Source organism: Scomber scombrus, chromosome 5 (assembly GCF_963691925.1).
Source record: "Scomber scombrus chromosome 5, fScoSco1.1, whole genome shotgun sequence".
Lineage (NCBI taxonomy): Eukaryota > Metazoa > Chordata > Actinopteri > Scombriformes > Scombridae > Scomber > Scomber scombrus.
In genome coordinates this window covers 26,947,110-26,973,884 of record NC_084974.1, presented here as the reverse complement: position 1 = coordinate 26,973,884, position 26,775 = coordinate 26,947,110, and the positions used below count along the sequence as shown (strand labels likewise).

At 40.1% G+C, this 26,775-nt stretch overlaps 1 protein-coding gene across 1 annotated transcript in view; it reads left to right on the top strand.

Moving 5' to 3' along the window:
* LOC133981026 (WD repeat-containing protein 49-like) overlaps positions 1–26,017 on the top strand; it is a 29,074-nt gene extending 3,057 nt beyond the window's left edge. The window contains exons 5-17 of the mRNA XM_062419913.1: positions 91–183; positions 357–528; positions 3,224–3,391; positions 3,740–3,888; positions 4,563–4,796; positions 6,306–6,470; positions 10,031–10,146; positions 12,170–12,300; positions 19,727–19,828; positions 20,165–20,278; positions 21,811–22,001; positions 24,065–24,262; positions 25,796–26,017. Coding sequence (XP_062275897.1) covers positions 91–183; positions 357–528; positions 3,224–3,391; positions 3,740–3,888; positions 4,563–4,796; positions 6,306–6,470; positions 10,031–10,146; positions 12,170–12,300; positions 19,727–19,828; positions 20,165–20,278; positions 21,811–22,001; positions 24,065–24,262; positions 25,796–26,017 — 2,055 coding nt within the window. The remainder of the gene's footprint in view (positions 1–90; positions 184–356; positions 529–3,223; positions 3,392–3,739; positions 3,889–4,562; positions 4,797–6,305; positions 6,471–10,030; positions 10,147–12,169; positions 12,301–19,726; positions 19,829–20,164; positions 20,279–21,810; positions 22,002–24,064; positions 24,263–25,795) is intronic.
* Positions 26,018–26,775: the final 758 nt, after the last annotated feature.

Genomic DNA, 26,775 nt, shown 5'->3' with positions numbered 1-26,775 from the left:
AATTAAATAAAATAAAATACTGTATCTAGTAATAATAGAAAAAGTAAATATTCTGTTAACAGACGTGGAGTATATTTCTCTCCTCTCTAGGGTTTAAAGTTCTCTCCCTGGTGTCTCGACTACTGGGTGGATCCTTGTAACCCAGACCAGGCTGTCCTCACCATAGGAGACATTGGAGGACAGGTGATACACAGATAGAAAAAACAAACAAATAATGTGCAATATATAAAGTGGGAGGAAAAGAAGTAGCAGGGAGGCAGAACACAGTCAAGATTGTTTTTATCCATGCCATTGCCCCATGACTGTGTGCTTTTGTGTGTCTTTGCATTTGTGTGTGTGTGTGTGTGTTTTCCCAGGTCAGTGCTTTATATTTCACATCAGCTCAGATCTCTCTGTTTGAGAGACTCAGTCCGCGGATGGATTCGGATTCAGCAGACATCATCCTGTGGGATGAGCTGGTTAAGGGAAAACATCGCTCCTGTTACACAGTGACACACCAGGCACATGAGCCAGTCTGGGTTCGAAAAGGTTGGAAATACAAACACACACAAGCACATAAGATTTCCATGGTTTCAGTGTCTTGTCTCTTGTAATCTACTATTTCATATTGTTTGTAAATGAAAAGGCCGGTAGAAAGATCCAACAATAGTAACAACATGCCAAAATATCTAAAAGCTTGTAATTACCGTAATTACCCAGCTGTTGTTTAAATCACTGGTCTTCTTTTGTCTATAACTGGACCAAAATCCTGCTGTTTTTGTAAAATCATATTAATGGTTACACATATTTACCTGGAGCCTCATGTCTAAAATAGCAACCGCAACCTGAAAACCAGGAAGCGTGAAATTCACCTTCACAGATGACAGAGAGAAGTAAAAACAAAGAAAACACTTTGTGTCAGCGATACCTGACACACAGACACGCACACTTTCACCCTGACACCTGTGATGAGAGCATCTGTCAGCACTTGCTTGCTCACTTTTTCAGGATCACTACAATGACAGCCTATGCAACACCGTGGATGTGTCTCTGTCACACACACACACACACACACACACACACACACACACACACACACACACACACACACACACACACACACACACACACACACACACACACACACACACACACACACACACACACACACACACACACACACAGTCCCAAGTTTGATCCACTTTAGTCTCACATAGCCAGATTTTTGACTATTAGCATGAAGTTTGTGTTCGACTTCTGGCCTCCTGAGATTCCCTTCCTCAGACACCCCTCTTCAGCTCAGCTTGGGTAACAAAGTGGTCGCTTAGTTGTATCTCAATTGCATCATTCGAATGGAGTCCCTCTGAAGAGTCACTGGGCTTTTTGATAATGATTCAGCAGAGGCAGCACTCTGAGACTACCCTGGCCAAAAGGGGAGATCCTGATAAAGGCAAGAAAACAAGAATAAAGCAAAAATAAATCAGCACAACAAACGGGAAAACAAAGGGAAAACAAAAAAAGGGGAAACAGAGGAGACAATGTCAAAACATTAAAAGGGCTGGTTAATTGAAATTTTTCAGGCAGTGTTTGTGTGTCGGTCTGTGTGTGTGTGTGTGTGTGTGTGTGTGTGTGTGTGTGTGTCTGTGTGTGTGTCTGTGTGTGTGTTCATGAAACACCAAGAGAGAGTGTGTTAAGGCTTGCAGTGTGTATGTGTGAGCGTCTCTTGTGGTATTTTGAGAGTGTGAGAAAAGAAGTGAGAGAGCGAGAGCGAGTGCGAGTGCATATGTGTGATTGCATACCTCTGGGGTGCTTGTGCTGTTCTTTTGAAGTTGCCCACCCTGTGAGGTGGCTGTGTACCATTAGACATGGCTGGTTATCCAGACCTCCAAAACCTTCGGGCTCGTGGGCCACCACAAGGGGAGGAGGAGGGTGAGGGGAACAAAGAGGAAAATTGAGAGGGAATTAGGAGAAAATTGGGATGGACACAGACCCGTAAGGACAAGAAAGGAGACTTGTAAGAAGTGTATGTTTTGTGACTGAGAAGTGCATTAACATATCCTTTGCAACACTGTGATCAAAGAAATGAAAAACAACATTAAGGATAAATGTATAGGTAACATAAAAACCACAAAAAAAACAAATGTGCAGCGATTTGCTGCAGAACAAAATAGGTTTTGCTTTGATGCAGATATACAGTGACTCCTGCTGTTCCTCATTTCATTCTAAACTTCTCTAAGAAACATCACTGGCTAACAAGCTAAAGTATCACAAATACTTTGATTGACCATTTGCATGTGTCACTGAAAGAGAGAAGGAGTCATTAATCAATGATGATTCATGCAACACCGTCTGAGAATCCACTGATCTTTTCATTTGTGAAGCGGAGAAATGATGTGATGTATGAAACGTAATCAGACGTAATTATTTGCCCAAGCTATGCGGCTGATCTTTGACCTAAGACTGTCACATGCCATCTCTCAACCCACACTTATTTGTGCAGTCTCTGAAAAGCCAAGCAGCTTCTAATAGAGATGTGTGCCATCCAATTTAGATGTTCTCAATCAAAGTATTAATTGAGATAGATGGTGATGCAAGATCCATCCGTTTTCTGTAATACCAGTGAGCAAATCAAACCCGCCTAATTCTATGCTGCGCTGAGCACCTCCCAGTTGGTTGGTTTACTATACAGCAGGGTTGCAGTCAGTGCACATTTAGCACAGTCATCTCAGAAAGTGGATGTCCTTTAGAGTTTTGGTAGTGAAAACATTTTGGTATCAGCAGAAAGAAGTGTGTCACCATCAAATGTTGAAATGTTGTTTTACATACAATGTTTATTGAATGTACACCCCATTCACCCCATCTTTCACACTTTCTTCTCATTATTAAACATTCCCCTGTGGTCAAGGTACATACAATTGTCTAAAACCAAAGACACCAGCATGAATTCACCATAACAGGTGACATGTATTTTTCAAAAAAGGGTTTCAGTTTGAAACCAGCTGTCCCACTAGTACCTGGTGTAGTGTTGATGCATTACAAGCAATAGATTTACAATTATAACATCTACTAGATAGGAACTATATCAAAGTTAAAAGAACACAACAGAAACCGGTGCTGAAGTGTTCATTTAAGTGCCTAATTATCCGTATGTATCCTGTTTTCTTTAAATCTAGTTTGAGTACATTTACAGTGTCCGTCACACCTAATTAACTGTCACTTTGTGATCCTCTCCTCACTCCTGCAGTATGTCACCTGGGTTCACTGGAGGCCTTTGTGTCATGCAGCACCAGCCCACAGAGCAGCATGGTAATTGGCTGGAGGGAAAAGGAAAGCAGGAGTCTAAGAGTCACTTCTTTCTTTACAAAGCGGGGAGTGTGGGACATGGACCACCACCGTGGACTCAATCTTATAGGTGAGGACAAATGTGTGCTATGGGTCAGATTATGTAAGACTTTTTTTTCATGATGTAAGAATGAATAGCAAATGCGTGTCCCTAATTTGTCAAATCCAATGCCTTAAACTCAGTTTGAATATGAGAAGGGGATGTTTAGCATGTGTTATGTGCCTGTGCTGGTTGCTATGGTTAAAAAGAAAATGAAAATGCCTAACAACACTAGTCCACACACACTCAAAGGTATAGGGATGTATCAAAACAATCAAATGCTTCATTGAACACTCAATCGGTTGTAGGGGACTGAAAACAGCATGATTTCCTTTAATTAATTGTAGTTTTAATTCGAACCAATCTGTATGGTTGTAGCCACAGCAGGTGTGGACCATCAGGTCCTACTGTGGAACCCTTATGTGACCTCAGAGCCAGTGTGTGTGCTCAGTGGTCACACAAGCCCGGTCACCTCCGTCCGCTTCATGCAGACCAAGCAACAATTGCTCAGCTACTCCAACGACAAGGTAGGAGTGTGTGTCTGTGTGTGTGCAGCGCTCTGCTTGTGAAGATAATATGATAAAGAAATCAATGATTGTAATATTCAGTGATACCTTGCTATAATTACTGTAGAGGTACGAGGCCCAATCAGATAATTGGTAGCCTGTTTCCCCCTGTTGCCTCTAGAAGAGCTGGTGTTTAAAAAATAGATAAATCGGACCACGTTTTCTTTCAACCCTGCTTTTCTCTGTTGCAAAAAGGATGTTGTTGCTTGTGCTGCTTTTCCTCTCCCTGTTGTAGCACTGTGCATGTTTGCCTTCCCTTTGGTTTTTCTGAAGAGAATGAATATTTTAGAAGTGATTTATGTTCCATCTGCCTTCTGCTCAAACGCCATCTGCCATCACAAGAAACTCTGAAAGCTTTACCTCAGTTTCCTCTGGAAGATCTCCTGCACCAGCGACAGTCATCTTGTTTTGTGCTATAAAGCAATATGGAAGAGTTCTTCAAATTTTGATTAAGCGCCTGCTAGAGCAGTCAGTCTCCTCAGAAAAGGTCCTGTTTGCATAGTATTATGATAATATCCTAGAACTTGATGTGATAATCATCCATTTCTATCGTAATAGTTTGTTTTTCATGCACATGGTCATTTATGCACTCCTCTGCGCACACTAACATACACTTTCCTGTGTTGTCGTTTCAGGTCCTGTGTCTATGGGACGTGTCCAGTCAGCTGTGCATTCATCGCCTTGACAGCGTCTTCCCAACGACACAGGAGGACACACGCACTCTCCTGTTCCTCCATGAGGAGCAACAACTGCTCCTGCTAAGCTTCAACAGCCTACTTCTCATTCTGGAGACTATGAAGGAAGAGAAGAGGATTAACAGCCATGAGCACCCTGTTACCTGTGTGCTCTATAATAGTTTGTTCAGACAGGTATGCTGTGGCTTCACTCTCCAGAGAGGGAAGGAAGGAGATGGGCTTAATGACAGAGGACAGCAGTAAGCATGCAGCAAAGCTTCAGAATGCTCGATATGTAGTACTGTATGGGCTCTGCTATTGTGGTGGTAATAAAGAGGACATTATTTGTAATTGTCCTGTAATTGTTATTTTTATACTGTTATGATGTCAGATCATAGCAGTATAAGTATGTTACACTTGGTTCAAATTCCAAAACTTAAGGTGAACATATGTAAAAATGCTCCCTGAAAGTCACAAGCCTCTACGTCTTCCTTGTGATGACTTCAGATTATTGTTTTGAGCAAAAACAAACAAACAGGGAAGTAAGTGAAATCGTACTACTGTTTGTTTACGTCGCTGCCAATAAGCAGCTTCCAGGGGCTAACCAATCAGATCACAGGAAACAATCATTGGGTGTTTTGGATCTTTCAATATCATATGCACCCAGGGTTGATAAGACACCTGATACAAAACCATCTTGAGGCCCTCTCTAAAGCCTCCAAAACCTGAGTGATACCAAGTAGAGTGTAGACCTTGAACAGTGAGCGGCCAACAAAACCTCGACACCCAACTTCTATGGGCTCACAGCCTCACCTCTGGCACTGTTCCACCAGCTCCTGGTACTTGGACCACCTCAGCTCAGTTGTCTCTTCTATACGGTCCTCCCAGGGAACTGTCAGCTCTGTTAGGAGCATCTGCTTTGAAGAAGCTGATGATATCGCCCAGTCTGGCCTCAACAAAGTTGTCACAATGTGGTTTGGGAGCTTAAGTTGCCAACATGCAGCTCCCAGTCCGACGCATAGGTGAGCATACTGGCTGTGACTGAGGCTACTCTCCAGCCATGAAAAAAAGGTGATGCTCCAGCTGCTAATGCTGGCTCCATGGCTTTGGAGATAATCTCTGCAACTTTCTTCAGCACCTGGTCATATTGCCAGCAGTAGCGGCCCTCCCTCCAGGGCTGTTGGGTAGTTGCTGAGGACGTGCTGGTGTGAACCTTTTCCACGGCACAGAGGACATGCTGGAGAATCACTCTTGCCCCCGACATGAATGTTTTCTGGGCTAAGTAGGAACTACGTAGGAATGCATCCTGGTGGTCCTCTACTCTATTTGTTTCTACTTGTATTTAATTATTATGTTTTCTTCCATTTACCCAACTGCTAACAAAGTTGACATTAGTTTCCCACACAGAGTAGGAAAATCACACAAAACAAGTAATAGCTAATGCATTCAACTATTGTTAAAAACCTCGCTTTTGAATGCAGCCCCTCTCTCTTATTCCCACTTTGCAGTAGCATCAGTTGCACATTTTCTTCAGTGGTGGCTTGGCACTAAAATAAAGTGAAACAAAGCGTGGAGAATGGTTTGGCTTTGTCATTAAAGAATACATCAGTGGAACTTGCATTTTCTCGCTGCATAAAATAGATCAAACTCATTTTGATGATTGATATCCTCTGTCTCTGTCTCTCTCTCTGTCTCTCTGTGCAGGTAGTCAGCAGTGACTCTGCCTCCTCTGTGATCTGCTGGTTGGCTGACACAGGCCAAAAGGTCAAGCAAATCCACGGTTGCCACGGAAACGCTGAAATCTCTGCCATGGCCCTAGATGGCACACAGACTCGACTGTTTACTGCAGGCACTGATGGAGAGGTCAAAGTAGGTGGACAGACAGACACACATGCACACACACGCAGGCACGCACACACACACGCACACACACACACACACACACACACACACACACACACACACACACACACACACACACACACACACACACACACACACACACACCTTCAGCTGTGAACCATACAGCCACAGGTCAATCCGCATTGAGATCTGAATTGCACTGACTGAAATGCAAAAAAGCCTGGGACTATAACTAAAAAACAGTATGATTCACTCACTTAAGCATTTTGTTATGTGCACACAGTTCTTGACCAGTTAGAGAGGTTTTGGTAGGCAAAAATAGCAGAAACTGTAGGGTTTTTTAGAGTTGACTCTTGGATAATTGAGTCCCTTTTCACACACACATTGTTAACCCAGGGTTAACTTAAGCCCAGGGCTATGCAATTCACACTGCACTTTTACTAGCTCTGGGTTAACACACACAACTAAAGTTTGCATTGTAGAATGTTGTATGACTACTCCATTATTTACTTTTGCCCTGTTTCACACTGGCATCATTAGCCCTGTATTTAGTCAATTTTCCGGGGATAATACCGCAAACGTGTGGTTAACCCCGCTCCAGAGCAGGGCCAGCAAGCCCTAGGCTAAAGTAGGGGTTAGTCCACATTGGAATATGCCAGGACTGTGCCAGTGTGAAAGCTTTCTTAGCCTGGAGCTAACAGCTCCTTTAGCCTGGGGCTAACATCTCCCTTAGCCTGGGGCTAAGAAGGCTCTAAGAATGATCTCTGCCCTGGGCAGGGTGCAGGGTGAAAAGCCTGTCAGAGAGAGAGCATGTTACTTGACATTTGGCAATACATGAAACTTGTTTTATTTAATTTCCAGTGGTTGCACTTTACATCTTGTTTTTTTTAGAGATATCGTTGTAATCAGTTGGATCGTGTGTTTGTTTTTGAATGTTGAAACATTGCATAATTTATTAAGTAAGAAATCTCCTACCCTTTTCTGTCTGTATGCCATCTTTTTGGGAATCCAGTACAATATAACAAATGTAGGTGCAACAGGGTTATTGAGATCAATTTTGGGTTATCAGAAATAATCAAAAGTTATATTGAGTAATATAATTTTAAATTAACATCAAATTCAGCTCGGGGAACCACCCTTAAAGAAGGAAAACAATAGCCAATTCATGTACTCAATCTCATAAATTATTCATTGTAAATTTTGGTATCTTTATTAATAATTAAAATGATCAATCAAAAAACATTGGGCATGATTAACGCCTAAATCCAATCATAACCTTGCTACAACTAGGTTTATATGTGTGTGTGTGTGTGTGTGTGTGTGTGTATGTGTGTGTGTGTTAAGGCGAGACAAAAGGAAAATGGCGGGTTTGGACCCAAAATGGTGTTGAGAGAGAGTTGTGTGGTGAGGAGACAAAAGGAAATGGCAGCTAAGCGGGAGAACTGAGTCTAAAATGAAACCTGTGCTACTTACCACCTCCTAAAATCAAGGTCGGAATACAAAAGCAGGGATGTGTGTGTATGTTTGTGTAAGTATAAAGATAAAAGATACATTATTGATCACACAGTGGGGAAAATTCATCATTACAGCAGCTCAAAAAGATAGGGATATGACAACATTTTTAAAAAACAAAAACATATGTATACAACAATAATAAGATTAAAAAATTAAAAACTAAAAAAGGACATTAAAGTGCAAATTATAGTGCAGCATTGTACAGTCTGACTGCAATGGACTGAAGGACCTTCTTACACTTGGGGTGTATGAGTCTGTCTGACCTCAAAGTCTGATGCAGAGGGTGGGAGGCGTTGTCCATGATGGTGGACAGTTTGGCCAAAACCCTCCTCTCTCCCACCACCTCTATGGAGTCCAGGGGCAGCCACAGACTGAGCTAGCTCTTTTTATCAGTCTGTTGAGTGAGGGAAGCATGCAGGGGCTAATCTGAATGGAAACCACTACAGTGTGTAGAAAACTCATTCAAAGGTTAGATCAAAAGAAAAAACACAAATGGTTCACAATAGAAGTACTTCAAAGCATACAGTAAAAAACAAAAGGATTTAGCATCTAATAATTTCATTGCTAACTCTGCCCAGATATCAGCCTTACTTCGTGATTACTATAGTAAGTAATCAGATGTGTGTATATCCGTCCTCTTCCAATGAACTGCGTTGAGCGAATCCAGTGGCATGGCAGAGCTTGTGATCCCATTGTCCTGGCTCGTCAGCTGAGTCTGGATCACGTCTGTGGTCCAATGTGGAGTACAGAGGGTCATCAACATTGGTGATAAAAGGGAATTGATCGCCTTTGTTTCTTTGAAAAACTATGTTGCTTGCAGAAAAATGAACTGGTTGCAAAGTATTAATTACTCAAATACCGAACAAAGCCAAGTTAACCTTACACTACACTGTGGCCAATGTTATGGCAAGAAGATAGTCCCTTTTTGTTCCTTGTTGTTTTGTTTTTGTATCTCTTTTAGTTGAGGCAGTGCAGCGACAGAGAGAGGGAAAGCAGTGAGGTCACGACTTTTCTTGATAAGATGGGTCATAGACCACAATGACCAATGAAGACTATGGGTGGAGGGTCCAAGGGCAGAATTAAGGTATAGGTGAGAAACCTGGAGGATTGTGGGAAACTGAGTTCATGGGCGGAGGTCCAACACAAAGGTATGAGGAATGTCAGCATTGATGCTGATTGCAATTATATATTGGTATCTGTTTTCTGTCATTGTTATTGTAATTCAATGCGATCGTTCTGCCTCATGTTGCCTTTAAATAAAAATGACTCCAGTTAGCTCCATTCAGTGAGTAGAGATTTTAGATTTGGGAAAAAGAGAGCACAGATCAATATCAGCAGATACCCTGATAATTTCTTGCACAGGATTTCAGTTTTTTCAAAATCTAATTATATTTCAAAGATGTGCTGTTGGTGCTCTGTGACTGTAGTTTCACTCCAGAATCAAGCACTGTATAATGACCCCAAGCATTAGTACAATTGTTCTCAACAGATAAATGAAATAATTGTGCATATTGTAATCAATATAATCAACTACATCAGCTCTCTGACCCCCATGAGCCCGTTTGAGAATGCAGCCATGTGCATCCTGTGCACATGCAAGCACAGACTCATTATCAGGTATACACTCACATTGCCATTAGAAACAATGATACGAGTCATCCTCAGCAGCAGAAGAAGGCACCCCATGGGCCAATTAGTAACAATATGCATCATCTCTCCAATTTTCATCAACATTGAGCCCGTGGTGAAGCAGCAGAAGTTGAAATTTTGACCTTTTAATTACAGGGTTCCCATTGGGCCAATCAGTGCTACTTTGTTAAATGCCAGAACACTGGTCCAAACTGAGCCATCGTGCAAAATTGGACAGTCAGTGTAAGATATTACCTGAACTATCATGTTTGATGGATGTGCAGTAGGATATCCTAACTGCTGCAAATGTTACTGCTAAATAGTCAAAGAAACATGACATTGTCTGTTGGCATTGAAATTAGGCACATTCAGTGTTGTGATTTTGTTTTGAGTGTCATTTTTGACATTTTTGTCTTTTGCAGGTTTGGGACTTCAACGGCCGCTGCCTACACAGAATGAATGCCGGCCTGGGTCATGCTGTGGAGATCTCACAGGTTCTGCTGCTGAAGAGGAGCATACTGGTGATGGGCTGGGAAAGGTACATTTATCGTACATGCATTTGTGATGGTTTATTGTTAGGGAAAATGTTGTATTGCAAGTTTACATCTTGTGTTTATTTCATTAAAATGCTAATAATGAAACAAAATGTTGTGAGCTAAAAATGGAAAATGTGTTGCTCTTTTCTACAAGGAGTTTATATTTCCAAAATACAGATTCTTGGGTCTTTTGATGCAGTCACACCTTCATAGATTGTGTATGTTTGCATGTTGTGTATGAAAGAGACTGCACCTGTCAAAAAGTCAGGATGAGAAGGTGTGTATGTGCGAAATACTGTGTGTGTGTTTCTGTCTGCCCTCTCCTGCTCTCTCTCTCTGCCAACGACTCAGAGCAAACCAGACATCTGGACTCTAACGAGTCAGCATGCTCCAGGGTGCTCCCATTCACTTTAGTATCACTACCTCATTTGTGTGTATGTGTGTGTGCGTGTTTGTGTGTTTGTGTGTGTATTTCCTTGTATAACCACATCCCATCTGCTCTTCATCTTCATCATCATCATTTTCACACCCAGTGAGCTGAACTCAGCAGTGTGCTATCATCAAGTTATACGACTCTCTCTGTCTTTCTCTTCCTTCTACACACACACACACACACACACACACACACACACACACACACACACACACACACACACACACACACACACACACACACACACACACACACACACACACACACACACACACACACACACACACACACACACTCACCCACACACTTTCTTGCTCTCTGGGGTGTCACAGTGGTAAAAAGAACATAGACGACAGATCAGCAGCAGTAAAAGAAAATACTGCCTCTATGACTTTCATCACTCATACCCTTTCCTGTTTCTTTACATCCACCTCTAAACCACAGTTGAATCCATACAATACTGCGCTACATAAAGTCTTATCCAAGCAGCAACCTCTGGGGCTGAAAAATTAAGCCAACACCAAAGTACTAAAAACCACAGTTCCTCGAATGGCAACTCAATATTGGCTCCAAAATCAAGAGAATCCACATAGACCCTGATGTTAAAATGCCCAACTTTACAGCAGAAATAAACATGTTTACAGCCTGGTACTAAAAATAATTTAAGTCTCTACAGATTATTTCCCAGTTCAGGACAACTGTATGTAGGGTGATTTTTTTATATAACTAACGATTGAAATGTTATCAAGGCTAAAAGTTATGCATAATTAAGGGAGTTGCTACTTTGAGTGACAGGTGTTACCACAGCAATGTTGGTTAGGTAACGTAACTATGGCATAACCCCAGATTCACATAGTGTATTCTCCTTCTATTACTGCTGTTACTGGTGCTGGTACAGTACATCCTTTACCAGCACTACTTATACCAGTACTGTAACTGGTACTTCTACTTGTACATCTAATACTACATACACTACAATTTAAGGGCCGGCTGTGGCTCAGGAGGTAGAGCGGTTATCCAACCCCAGATTGGTGGTTTGATTCCCAGCTCCTCCAGTCCACATGTCAATGTGTCATTGGGTAAGATACCTAACCCCAAAGTGCTACTGATGGCTGTGCCAATGGTGTGTGAATCTGTGTGTGAATGGGTGAATGTAACATGTAGTAAAGTAATGTAGTCGAAAGACTGGAAAAGCACTCTGTATGTACAGTCCATTTACTATTACTATGACTGCTACTGCTACTCATAATTGTCCTGTTACTACTACTTCTACCATTACTGCAAATGATACCCGTACTACTGGTTCATCTACTGGTAGTTCATCTACTGCTACTACTATTACTAGTGCTGCCAATGTTTTCAGTGTTACTAAGACTGCTACCACTGTTACTGGAAGACAGAGTTGTTGAGGTTTGTATATGTGGTGCACTCATACACATCTAACTCACTTCTCACTTCTCTCTCTCTCTCTCTCTCTCTCTCTCTCTCTCTCTCTCTCTCTCTCTCTCTCTCTCTCTCTCTCTCTCTCTCTCTCCCTCTGTCTCTCTCTCTCTCTCTCTCTCTCCCTCTCTCCCCTGTCTGTCTTTCTATAGGATGTTAACAGTATTCCGTCTGCATTCCTTCTCGCAGCCTTGTGTTGAACCATCAGAGTGGAAGGGGGGTGTTCAGCATCGTGGTGATGTGCTCTGTGCTGCATTCCAGCCTCCGCAGACTCTTGTCACAGGTGTGTGTGTGTGTGTGTGTGTGTGTGTGTGTGTGTGTGTACACACATTTCAAGTCTTTTTGACACTGATTAATTAGTTTTACAAAACGTCAAGAAAACTAAAATCTTGCATATGGATGACATAAATCTCTCCCTGCAAACACAATTTAATAACTAACTCACTCATTGTGTGTACAAAGTCAACTTTCATGTGTCAAAAGGGCGCATGTGTTTTGCATGTTCTATTTCCTTTTTAAATTACACTTTCATGACTTAAATTAAGAAAGAGGGCTCATGCCGAGGAGAGAGATTGTAAGAGGGGAAAAAATAAGGCTTGGAAATGAAATTGATTCAGAGGGGGAAAAAAGTGAAAAATAACTGGGAGCAGTTATCTGCTAATTAAAGTAAGTAGTGTTGTTATCAAAGGTCTCATGCTCCAAACAGAGTTCTCTCCGCTGCAAATGGCAGTATTTTTATGTGGGTATGTACATATTTGTGTGGGCACACTGCAAATTGTTCTTGTCTTGCCAAGATTTAAACTCTCAGATCAGGAACTATGAGATTATTTGTCTTCTTATTTACTAGTGTCTACCTTTGAGTCTGTTGTATATTCTTACATTTAGCATGAATATGTCTTCTCACACAGAGTGCTAAGATGCAGTACACGTGGAGTAAAACAACAGATTAATCTAACATTGTGACTGACAACTTCACAAGCAAAATGTAAATTATTAAACTATTTTACTCAACAGCTGTTGTCCCTGGTGAGCAGGGCCTGCTCTGTCTGCTGGTTTCAGTCCATTTTTATCCTCCATAAAACAAATAATCTGAACTGTTAAACTGTGTACATATCATGGTCCCTTTTTAAAACTTCATCCTCCTCTCTTTCATGGTGGCAAACCTGCCAATCACTTTATCCTTGTCAGTATTTATGTCCCGCTCTACACGCAGCAAAGTGACATTAGACAGCTAGCGTAGACCATGCACTAGCATAAATATGTTTTAATGAGGCACAGACGGCTGAAGCTCCATTCAGCGCTGGCGCTACTGTTGGGCACTTAGCCTACTTTTGCGCTTCAGCATTCCCATAATGCATTGCGGTGAATAGAGTAGTATTAAAATTTGCTGTTTTTCTAAAATTCAAATGTTACTCTATGTTTTTGTTCCTGTGATGGTTTGCCATTGTCACCATGAGTGAAGTGAACGTAACAGTTTTACAAGGACTTCTATTAAACCAGCTTCTTGAGAGACACTTGGTTAATCAGTGAAAGTCACATGGACCTTCACTGATTGACCGCTTCATATCGAAGTTATTTGGCCCATCTGGAGCCCGGGATTGTTCCTCTCTGTGCGCTCTCAGCTTTGCTAACAATAATACCGGTTGTGATTTCCATATAATCAGTCTCCTGTATTAAGATGAGCCAGCTTGTTTAAAGTAACCACACAAGAATAATTTACTAATTTTTAGTGTATCTCACTTGTTACTGTGATGTAGCAAATCTGATTTCAGGAAATTTTTGCTAAAATTCAGTATTTTTGTACTGATTTCAAACCCTTGGACACTTATCAGAGCTTGCTTATTTCTAGACTGGAACAAACTTATTTTAGAATCTCTTGTGAAGTAAAATGAACTTGCTGCATGGACAGATCATTTCCCTCGCATTGAGTTGTTTTCTGCTGGAATAAAGTATTTTTTCCCTATATTTTAGCTGGCCTTTTTTGCAGTGCAGACAGTAATTGTTTCAGATTTCATCATTAAAAGTACTACGTACTGTTCTTGTGTGTGTAGCCTTTGCAGCCTTGTACATTTACACATGCATACAACAACTTGAAGGTTCCTCAACACCCTGTACATTAGCATGTTTGATTAAAATTTCAATCAATATTATGTAAGTTATTAAGATTTGCGGAACACTTTAAAGTCAAGAGTTCCTCACTCTTGTCCTTCTTTATTGTAAGCCACACTGTTGAAATAAACTGTATGATAGTTGTTTGAGTTTTTTCCATAATTAGGTTTTTCAATCCTCAGAGGAACTACAGCTTCCATTTTCTCTATTGTGAGCTGACATTTGCCTCCAACAAGCACCGAAATCTCCACATGTAGCCTATTAATTTGCAAGTCCCATCCTAAATATATTCTTAATTAGACTTTTATTGAAGGCCAATGAAGTGGAAAGGTCAGAAATATATACATGTGTATATATATGGATATATACATGTGTATATATATACATATGTAAAGCAATAATCTTTCTCTCCCTGTGTGTGTGTGTGTGTGTGTGTGTGTGTGTGTGTGTGTGTGTGTGTATGTGTGTGTGTGTATGTGTGTGTGGTAATATGACCATAACTAAGCACTACACACTGAGAGCTTGGAAGGATAATTACTCAGAACCAACATATTTCCTCTTCTGTTTTTGTTTTGTTCTTTTTTTAAAGTCTGTGCAGGTTGTGGGTTGGTCTATAGTTTGATTGGGAATTCTCTGTATTTATCGTTTCCTTTTTTATTCCCTTTGTTGTAGTGTTGCTCCACAAAAAGAAATAAGCTATATACACCACAGAAATGTTTCCAGGCAGCTGATCAGTGAATGGGTTCAGTGGCAGGAAGTGGGAATTACGCACACGCACATGAAATTAGGGTAGAGTCCTAAAATCACACCAGGACTTATTAAAATTCAAAAACATTGGGCGCCTCTGGCTAATGGAAGAGCAGACAAGAGGTCTGAGATCTTTTCCTTTCAATCACTTCATATTTTATTATACTGCTATGAGTTCTTGCAGACTTTGGAACTTGTCTCCAAAGTTTGTGCGCATGATTTTATTTTGTTTTTAGGATTTTGTGCTCCCTGGAAGCAGAACTTAATCCCATTTGCCAAGCTGTCACATCGAGCAATTCAAGGCTGAAAACCCCCATTAACCAAAGCAACAAAGAATGTGTTCATCACATTAAAAATATTTCACAAGTTAAAATGCTAACAGGAGAAATCTAGGTTTACCTTGTCTCTTAAGGTCTTTATAAAGTGAAAACAACATACTTTGAAATACCAGCAACAACTCAGCACTCATCACTTTCTTAGATATTTTTCTGCCTCAGGGATTGAACTGGCAAACCTCCAGTCACTGGTCCTCTTCTATAATCATCAAACTACAAACACTCTGCTCCCAATTTGCCCCAGTATGCTCCTCGGTTTTCAGTTTTATCTTTGGCTCACTTAGTGAAAGTTCAGTATCAGTTTACCAGTCTGTACGAGCAGAGCGCAGACATAAACTGCAGACCCGCTCTGTCCGTCTGGGTCACATCAACCCCAGAGATAAGTATAGAAGCGAGATAAAGTGAGGGATGGCAGTGGAAAGGTAGATAAGAGTGGATGTGCTCAAAGCTGGGGGGAGAAATGGTTTGGAAAGAAATGAATAGTTGGTGCTGGAACAAAAGCCCAATTCAGGAGCTACTTAACTGTACTTGGAACTTGAAACTACTTCAAAGTTCGCTCCCCAATTTCTTTGTTGGTGTGTTCAGCTCCTCTCTCTGCCTGCTTCCTCCTTTCCTCCCAGTCTCTAACTTTCCCGTTCACTTCTGTTTATTTTTTACCTTGTCTCCCTAGTTAGCCTGCTGCATTTCTTCCCCCACCCACACACACACACCCTCCACCTCCAATTTAATCCAAATGCCCAATTTAAATTATGTTTATTAGAGCTCTCTCAGTGGGAGTGAGGGGAAATGAGACAGAGTACTTTCTGATTTTTCAAGCGTGTGTGTGTGTGTGCTGTAGGGTGGGGGTTGTGTCTGCTAGAAAGAGAAAAGGAAATTATACCTGCGGTTGTGTTTGAAGGTGTGTTTATTTTTATACTGAAATATGACCATGTGGTTTGTAAAAAAAAAAAAGAAAATTGACAAAACAATGAATATTTTTGCTTTTGCCAGCAAGAAGTGTTTGCAAGAAATCCCCCCTTTAATCTGTGATTTCTCTCCGTTCATAACCTGCTGTCAGTCATCCATTGGTGTCACAATATTGATGCCTCTCCAGGCCATAGAAACTTGTCAGATGAATGCAAATGATCTACCTCATATGCAGTATTTTTAAAGTCTAAAACACATTTCAGCTCTCTACCTGATAATATCTTTGGCATGAAGCTGCAAGCTTGTGTTTTGTTCCTATAGGCACTGTGACCTTTCAGTTGATGGAATAGTTTTCTGTTGTCAGAGGAACAGGTGTATCGAGATCAACCAATATCTTACCCAGAAAAATCATAAAATTATATAATTAATTCACATAATACAACTTGGCTTTAATATCATTTGGCTTTAGGGAAGTACAAAAGTATATATCACATTCATATCTTAATCCCCTATATTTTCACACTTCTTTCCATACTAAAGCAAAAAGTGAACTATCTCTGTTCTTTTCTAAATTAACAATTTTTGCAAATGATTTATTTTCCAAATCCGCCAAACACAAAGACGTCTAAAAGCGATGATGCATTAGTTTCAGTTGGCAGCATATTTCTTCAGGGTTGCAGTGAGTAATCACACACTTTCATATCAAAGCGTGTGTGCTGCCAAATTATGTGTGAGAGCCGCCAAGTGAAGGCAGTAGTGGCATCATGGCCACCAGTGACAAAAGTCAATTTAAAGTTCTGTTGGACTGTGCATGCATGTGTGTGTGTGTGTGTGTGTTTTCATGAGTGTGTATGTGCATCTGTTTGTTTGTGTCTGAAGTTGAATCAAGTTGCAGCAGGAACATTTGGCTGATGTGGGACTGAAGCCTCCTCATCCATATTCAAAGTCTAGGCGAGGTTCTGCTTGGCTTCTCACACACAGACACTGTCAAACACAAATGCACACACACACACACACACACACACACACACACACACACACACACACACTCAAACACACACAGCAGGGTGCATGTAGACAGGGGTCCTGTGTACCACCTTCAGTCACAATCCCCCTATTCACTCTTCCGTCTCTCCTCGGATCCTTTAATCCTCCATGGCTGAACACCTTCCAAGTGACCAAGGACCGAATCATCTAAGACGGCGCACCAAACTTTGTTAGAAATGAAAATATAAGCTTAGAAATCAGAAAAACGACTGACAGTAATGACATCTTTCTCAAGCAGAGGATGCTCTGAATATAAAATGTCTTTGTTGGAGTTAGTGAATCAATAAATAAGCAGATATGGGTGTATGCATGTGTGTGTGTGTGTGTGTGTGTGTGTGTGTGTGTGTGTGTGTGTTTGTGTGTGTGTGTTGTCAATGATCAGGGTTCAGTGCATTAGAGCACTTTTGAAAGTTAATGGAGGTAAAAGTGAATCCATCTTAAAACTCAATATTGTGTAGATGCTGCAGATATCTGCACTCTTGCACCACCTCTATCTCTGTCTCTCACACACACACACACACACACACACACACACACACACACACACACACACACACACACACACACACACACACACACACACACACACACACACACACACACACACACACACACACACACAGTTGACCCTGGGCTTCATGAATAATGCCACACTCTCATATACTTCATACCTCCTATTGCTCACACATACACACCTCCCATATCTAACACACTCCTCACACATCTCATCAAGTCTTGCTGTTCAACTATTGAACCACCAGATGAGATTCCTGCCTTATATTTTTTATCACACAGAGAAACACACATGCAAGTACACACAAACACACACACACACACACTTACTCTTTCTTACATGTTCTTGTTTTTTAAATCTTTATTTAATTAGGCAATCTCATTGAGATTAATATCTCTTTTCGAGGAGAGTTTTGAGAACAAGAAACATTCATAAGACAAGACCACAATCAGCAGACCGACACAACACGACTACACAATGCACAAAAATGTAATAAAAACTTTTTTCAAGAATCATGAAAAAAAAGCTTTAAAATCTCCAAGAGAAATATAAGACTCTAGTTTGAATCTATCAGTTTGCAGTTCATCCCATTTAAAATTTGTAGAGAACCTGAAACCAGTTCAGCTAACGTTATAGTGAACATGAAGTATATCTGAGTTATATGTGAGGTAGTTTTGAAGGTTAAACGATAGAGCTTGATATATGAATAACATGAGATGGGTATTTCTCCTTGATTGTAAGGAAGTCCATCCAATCGTGTGATACAGAAGTGTGAAATGTATGATTTGTGATAAAGCGTAATGCACTATGATACACAGGGTTTAGCTGATGAAGTGTTGATGGGGCAGAGTACAAAATATCTCCATAGCCAAGTCAAGCCAACTTTGGAGGATGTCAGGTAGGATACAAGAAACCTAATTTGATTTTAAATTTCTGAATCAAATGTTAAACATAAATCTTGAATAATCTGCTGTCAAGCCATATTTAGTATTTGTATGACTCAGCAAGAGTAATATGAGTGCTATTTAAAGTTTTAATTGCAGGATAATCAGAGAATCATTGGTGGAGAGTCTTTTTTGCATTTATAATTACTCTGTGATTAAGGAGTCATAATTAGAAAGCATCAAAGGCAGACTGAAGATGAATCAGGGCCTGCGCTTGTGGGATATGTAAAACTATCATCTGCAAAAACTAGACTATTGATTACGGAGACATATGTTATTAAGTGTATAATGTAAACAGCAATAGATCAAGGATAGACCTCTGTGGCAACCCATTACTGATAGTAAGAGGGTTTGCTTGAGTGAACACCATGACCAACAACAGTTGTTTGAGTTTTATGATCAACAGCATCAAATGTCTTTGAGAGGTCCATTTTTCTTTTTAAATCCAAGGAAGACACAGTGTTGTCATTGACTGAAACTGACTAATTGTGCTGTGACAGGGGTGATAACCAGACTGTTGTTTTTGTAATAGGTTTAATGAGTCAATAAAGGCGGATAGTTGACCAATGACTCTAGGATTTTTGCCAAGAAAGGAAGTCCAAGATATTGGATAGTAGTTGTTTAGATCAGAGACATCACCAATTTTGCTCAAGTGAACAACTACAGTGCTTTTCCACAAAGCTGGAATCTTATCTGTTGCATCCAATTACTTAATACCAGTACAACAAACGCCAATTTTCCAACAATGCCAACAACATATAATGTAGATGATTTGAAAAGCACTTTGTTTTAAGGTGAATATTAAGGATTGAGTGGGGAACAGCTGGTAGCTGGGAACAGATGTTGAGGTCTAACACTTTAAAGTGTTTTTTAGTGACTAGCTTGCATGATTCAGCAGCACAAGCAAACTCTGTATGAGTTTACTGAAAGGTCTTGTGTTGATATTTCTTTTGAAATGCATGACTTTTTCCTCTCTGCTGGTTCAGTTGAAAGCCTGTTAGGTTTTGCAGTCTTTTCAATACAAAAAAAATACCAAAAAGAAAAGTGCGGTTTTTAAGTTTCTACTAAGTTCTTACCTTTTTTTCATCCTTTGTCTGATGTGTACAGGAAGCTATGATGGAGAGATTATAGTGTGGAACAACAGCACTGAAAAAGCTTTAAGAAAACTGTGGCCGCGTGCTGAACATGATGAAGGCGAGAAGCACCAAGGTCTCACAGGCACACACAAATTCAACAAACAACACTTTTTTTGCAGTACAGTACAGTTTATGAGCCAATCGTTGATTTAATTATGCATTTTACAATCAAGATAAAAACAATGTGTACTTTGTGTTTAATGCTAAAAAAGCAAATGTTATGTTATGATAAGATGCTAAACTAAGATGGTCAACATCATGCATACTAAACATCAACATGCTTAAAGGACCACAAAGCACAGCTGTGCCTGGAGCCTCACAGAGCTGCTAGCATGGCTGTAGTCTGTTAGTCTTGTTCTTCTGCTTCTGATCTTCCTTCCTTCATTCATTCTTTTTTTTCATTTTTTAGGTAATTTCCCTGATTCTCATCTTGGTTTCAGTGGCAAAGACGACTCACAGAACTGCATTGCTGTCACCAGGTTGTTCTTTTTACCAGGGCGCACATCTGTGGCTGCAGCAACAGGTGAAACATCAAAAACTAAATAATTCTTATTGGTCTTAGTGTTGCTTATTTGTTGCAGTAGTTTTGGAAAGATATGGGACACTGCATAATGTTTAAGTAATATTGTTGGGCAGCATTGCCTTAGGACTCACAAAATAACAGCAGTAAACACAAAGTGAATTCTTTTTACCCTAATAAATTCTGTATTATGCATTTTGACCTAAATCATGCTGTTGCCAAAATGATCCTGTCATCATGCATGTCGCTGGTTTTATTAGTCATTAAAGCTGCTCAGGACAGTTACTAGATTTGAGATTTTCCCGCTGTCTTTTAGGACGAAGCCCATTTAAATGTATGCAACATTTTCCTTTACACATACTTTGAGCCATCATGTGGGACCCTGCAAACAAAGTGAAGTTACTTTAAAAGGTTGAAAGAGTTCAATCAGAAGCTTTTTCTCTCACCATATATACTGCATATATGGCCTTGCTGTTTTTAATGCTGCACACTTGCAGGTTTGAACATTAGTCTGTGTGTATTATGTTCACAAAAAGGCTACAAAAGATAATGTAAAGTAACTACACATCAATGATTGTTTGATGTGATGATCTTGCCTGAAGTTTTCCAGCTTTTCACTTCTTTGCATACGCAGCATCTCAAGCTCCAAAATGTCTTTTGTTTAATTATTTACATGAACAATATTTAAGTTTGATTTTGTTATTCCTAGTTGCTGCATCTGTTTGCTACCTGTTTAGCCTGGTTATAAAATAAAATAAAAACATTATCAGCCTCTGGGCCTTGGACTACATGCCGACTGTTCATAACTGACACATGTATGTCTATTGTTGAGTTTGAGCCTTGTCTAAATAAACAGAGCTGTAGTCAGCTCTGCAGTTAAGACTACCAGATGCTACTCATCTTCTAGCTTTTGATCAGAGAACCACAGTAGTAAATCTATGCATATGAACACTCTATGTTACTGACAAAAACTTTTGGAGTATGGCATACATTTAGTTTTGTTTACTTGCAGCTCCAATTTTTGTAGTTATTTTTGTTGTTGTTGGTGAACCTCTTTTGATATTTGGTTTTACTGGATTTTCTCTGATTCAACAGAATAGAGCATGTGTAAAGGTACGCCTGCTTTGCCAAACATGTTCTTGGTTAGTAGATTAGCTCAACTGGTTGTTGCATTGTTTGCTGAGGAAATCTGCAGTTCTTTTAAATTAAGACTGGAGACTATTTGGTTTGCCACTGACTTTTGTTTAATTAAATGTTGGACTATTTATTTTTATCTCGCAGTGCACTGTAGCTGCTGTCATTTTTAACCCTGTTTTATCTATTGTATTTTTGATTTAAATTCTCTTCTCTTCTAAATCCTACACTATATATGTGTGTCTTTACATTTATGTTGGCATAGCCTGACACCCACTGCAAGGTCAAAACATCATTTAACAATAATACTGGGCTTCCATAGCAGTGCTCACCCAACTTGTGTATTGATAAGAGTCATGCAACGATTATTCCAGACGTCTTAATTTCTCTTTCTCCCCCAGGTGGTGCAGATTTGGTGTCATGTGGCGGCTCAGGTGTGGTCAGGCTCTGGAACAGCCTCCACAGCCGTCTGGTGGGACAGTTCACCGCTCACAATCCAGACCTGGGGTCTATTGTTATGACTGTCAGCCCCTGTGGAAAACATTTAGTCACAGCTGACAGAGTGGGAACACTGAAGACATGGGACATACAGGTAGATTTACTCATATACTGTACATATATACCAGCTGCAGAGGACCACACTAATTCACAATGATCTTGGGTCTTCGTACCACCATGACATGTGTGTATAAGAAGAACAGTAGATAATATGAGAGAAAGTGATATGGACGGGAGATCATAAAGCCAAAGGAAGGAAAAGCAATGAAGAGACAGAATATAATATAAAATGTAGACTAAAAACCATTATATATATATATATATATATATATATATATATATATATATATATATATATATATATATATATATATATATATATATATATATATATATATATATATATATATTTTTTTTTTTTTTTTGGTAATTCCACTAGATGAGAATAAAATCATTCAAGATTGAAGTAAATTTATAAGTAGTTTCATCCAAGTCATCTGATCAAAGCCTGACTGTAGTACTCTAGCGTGTGAACACTTTATATACATCATGAGAGTTTGCGTCTGATACCTTAGACAGGCCTTTTGACTTTTTGACTCTGATTATGGAGACTTGGATCACGCCATCGGTATGAGACGTAGCAGCATCACTGTCATGCTCATAATCGCAGTAAAAGAACACCCTCTCGGGTATTATTGCCACAATATTCAGAGCTCTACTCTCTGTCACAGTTTATAAGACGGGATGAATTCAGATGGGTGCATCTCATTTGGCTTCCAGTATAATTTATGGAAATATATGTATATATGTAGCAGAGTCGAAGAAGTTGGGCATGTTCAGAGCTCTGGTAGAAATCCTGTCCCACGGCAAGTTAGGAGCACGCTTTGGAATCAGCTGGATGACTAACATGATTGCAACAGAATACAGTGTTGTGCTCTTAGATGCAGGATTTCTCAGTTAGCATCAGTCCCGGTGCCAGAGGAAAGTGACTGGCTGGGCATTTGGGTTTTATGGGCGGACCTGCAGCCGCACCCCCCAACCCGCGCAAACAAACAAATCAGCCATGCTTTATTTGCATGCAATGATTCATCAACAATCACTCATCACTGCAGTTTAATGATCTCATTTTATGACTGTTGTGGCATTAAATACAAGTATGAGCCCATAGTGAAGCATACATATACGGTACATAAATTACAACAAAAGGTACAGTCCAGCTCACTGTAGGCCATCTCACATAAAATACATGCATATATGCACTTAGACATATGTTAGTTAAATTGTGCTCAGGAAAAAGCATTCACCTCGTAAAGTTTCTTACAATGTGGGAAACAAAATGTAACCTATAAATTGGCAGTCCAGTATTTACAATGTTTGACCAGCTTACCATTTGTTTAACTTGTGACTATCAGTTTGGATGCTGCAGTGAGAGGAAAATAACAGGAGAAATGTGAATGCTCGATAAAGGCAACTCCATTTTATTTACATAATGTAATAAAAAAAAGGAACAGATGAACATATACAGTGTTGAATATATGATAATTTAAGACTTTTAGTAGGACACCTACATTTTCTCCTTGTACAAATGAGGCAGGAGGTTTTTTCCCTCCCTCGAGCCTCATGGGCCCTTTAATGTTGTTGGGCTTAGGGCTTGAGCCCCAGTAAGCATGTACATTAAAACAGCACTGATGCTGATTTCTCCTTGGAGGACCCATCCATAATGCCAGGAGTGTTTAGCACCATTTCTCACCCTAACATGATGTAGAATTACATAACATGCAAAATAAGGTAAGTATTTGTGTTAATGACCGTTAATGCACCATAGGTTCATATATGTTTCATATGCTACAAAACAAATATGGTACATTTTTGAGGTACAATTAAGATTCTTTAAGGGTTGAGTTTAAAAATCTTAGTCATGGTTGCAACATGGCTAAGATTAATATATATATATATATTTTTTTTCTTACAAACATTGATCATTAGATCAAAATACTTAATATGCATCAATTGCTATGATTTAGCACTGATATTAATAAAATCCAGTTTTTTATGATTCAGTATCTCACAATCATAAATTAAATGCATATTTTCGTACCTCCACTGAGGAAAATACTAGCTATGACATATAATATACTTTACTTGTCTGTCTCTTAGCATTATTGCCTCAAACCAGCTGAAGGAGTAACCAAAGAACTTCCAAAACTGCTGCATAGTTTCCACCCACACCTTGATCGTGTGACTCACCTGGAGACATGTATCCATGGGGATAGGGTCCTTCTTCTGTCGGCTTCATCAGACTGCAGTGTGGCTCTCAGCTACCTGCCTGGAGACACCATTGGTTTGTTTGGACAGGTACACAAACACATGTGACTTAAGTACACTGCAGTTACTTCAATAACAAAACACAACCTGCAAATAATATCTGAAATAAATAGTTTTGGAGGGCAGAGATATTGTTCAGCACCACGCTGCCAAGGTAACAGCCTTAGACCTCTCTGGTTCAAATGTGCAGCAGTGTAGACTAGCTATGATAAAGCCTAACCTCCCACTCAGCACAGTGCTGGTGGGTGGTAGTATCCAGTTGACGAAATGGCAGTGAAACACAGCATAAAGCCATGATTAGGTGTGTGTGTGTGTGTGTGTGTGTGTGTGTGTGTGTGTGTGTGTGTGTGTGTGTGTGTGTGTGTGTGTGTGTGTGTGTGTGTGTGTGTATGTGTGTCAAAGGAGGCCCATATTAAGTTAGCCTGGGGCCGTGTCTGCTGTTTGTTTGCCTCAGGTCCACACAAACACACGCACATATAAGCCACACAAATGCACACATACATGCACACACACATACCACATCCCACACAAGAACTTGCATGAATGGAAGCCAACATACACCTTCATACTTTATTGTATTGCGTACAGTGCATTGAAGTATACATACCTGCTCATGTGTGTAGACCATAGACTGTATATAAAATGGACATAACATCCGTGACGTCACCCATTGTTTTGTGGACTGCTGCTTGGAAGCGAATAGTTTCGGATCTGGGCAGCGCCATCTTGAAAATGTCCGGTGCATGCCGGGTAAAAACCCACCACGGATTCTAGTTATATGGGCATCAGGAGGAGCAAGAGGCGCCCTACTGAACTTGTGAACCAATCAATCTGTCAATCACGACGTAGCCACGCCCTAATGCATACCCTGCTTTATCGTCAAATATAAAATCAGGGAGGCCAACATTTCACAAATGAACATCATACTGCATTGAAGAAGGCTTTAAAGAAGCGATTGAGACCATAAACACATTTTTTAAAAACGTTTACTGAGGTTAGAAATCAAGTGAGAAGTTGGTGATTTCTCCATTGACGGAAGTGCTTTTGACACCAAAACGGTCGCCCCCTGGTGGCCTTTTGATAGAATGCAGTTTGAAGTTACTACCGCGTTGGCATCATTTCAGAGGACCGGAACTCCCCGCCTGGCGTAGACCCAACGCACACAACTGAGCTGGTCAACAAAAAATCTGTCTGTTTGAATTTAGTCTGTCTTTCAGTAAGATTTATTATGCTTATTTCTATTTCATGAGACACTATTGTATTCATGCTTTGTCTGCATATGAAATAATGAAGGTGAATCTTGCAATTAAAAGACCATCTATATTCAGCATATCGAGTTATCAAAGGATACACTGTTAATTATTGATATGTTCCAGAGTAAGCTACAGAGGCAACCATTCACATAAAAGAGCTCCAAACTACAGTATGAATTCTCCCAGCTTATCTGTTCACTCATTCAAGGTAGTAATCTTTCAGTCAAAAGGTCATCTAGCAGATCAGCACACTCATGCTGATCCCAAATATTCTTGCTGTTTTGTTTCCACTGCTGTCCAACATCTGTAGGAGACGCCGTGGAGCTTAGAGAGACCTGGATGTCTTCACCCACGGCAGGACACAGAGCAACAGCAGCAGGGAGACCATAAAGGGCAAGGGGACACCACACAGAGAGGGGAGAGGTCACCTCCAGCTCCCAGTGAGACATATGCTGACCTAGACCCTGACACCTCAGCAAAGGATGGAGAGGTGGGGATGAAAGACAAGGAGGCAGGAGTAGACAGAAGATAACCTTTGTCCATGTGAATAGTCAAGTCTGTCTCAGTTGCACTGCTGTAGCTGTATGACTTCAGCTTCTTTTCTCTGTTTTACTCTCCAGTAAATCTGGGCAGTGTTTTTGTAGGCTTGTCTGCCATGACTTTCAGTGGCATATCTGAGGAACAAATTAAACATTTTATCGTGTTTTGTAATGAAAACTGTATTTATCAGTTTTTTTTATTTTCCTGTAAATGAATACAAACATACATTATTGTGTTGTAAATGTTTTTATATTAGTTGCAGTATGAGAACTGAGCCAGTGTCTGTCATGCAGTCAGCCCAAAGTAAGCCATTAAAAAAAACAAAAAAAAACAAAATATTGCATTTCAATGCCTCAGGATAGTGCTGTGTGAGACCGTCATGACTGTTTCTCATAGCCATAAAGAATGAAATAGCATTTGTGATGCTCCCAATTCTATGATTTTTACTCTGATGCTTAGAGAACCAAAAAACATTATTTTTCAGGGAATTAAATTATGCCTTATGCTTTGAAACTGACTGCACTGTTATTATACAAAAGTCAGTAAAAGTTGATAGTCTTTACTGGAGTTTTCAAAGTCAGTCTCACATCCCGCACCAATAGAGAAGCTTCAGGCTGTACATAAATGTGACACCACACATTAGAGATTTTGATTCTCTGGTTTTTAGATTAGTGGGATAGACTTTAACGTCACAAATACTGATGTGGTTGTCCTGGGGTGAATGCATGATATGTGCTCTCAGAAAATGCA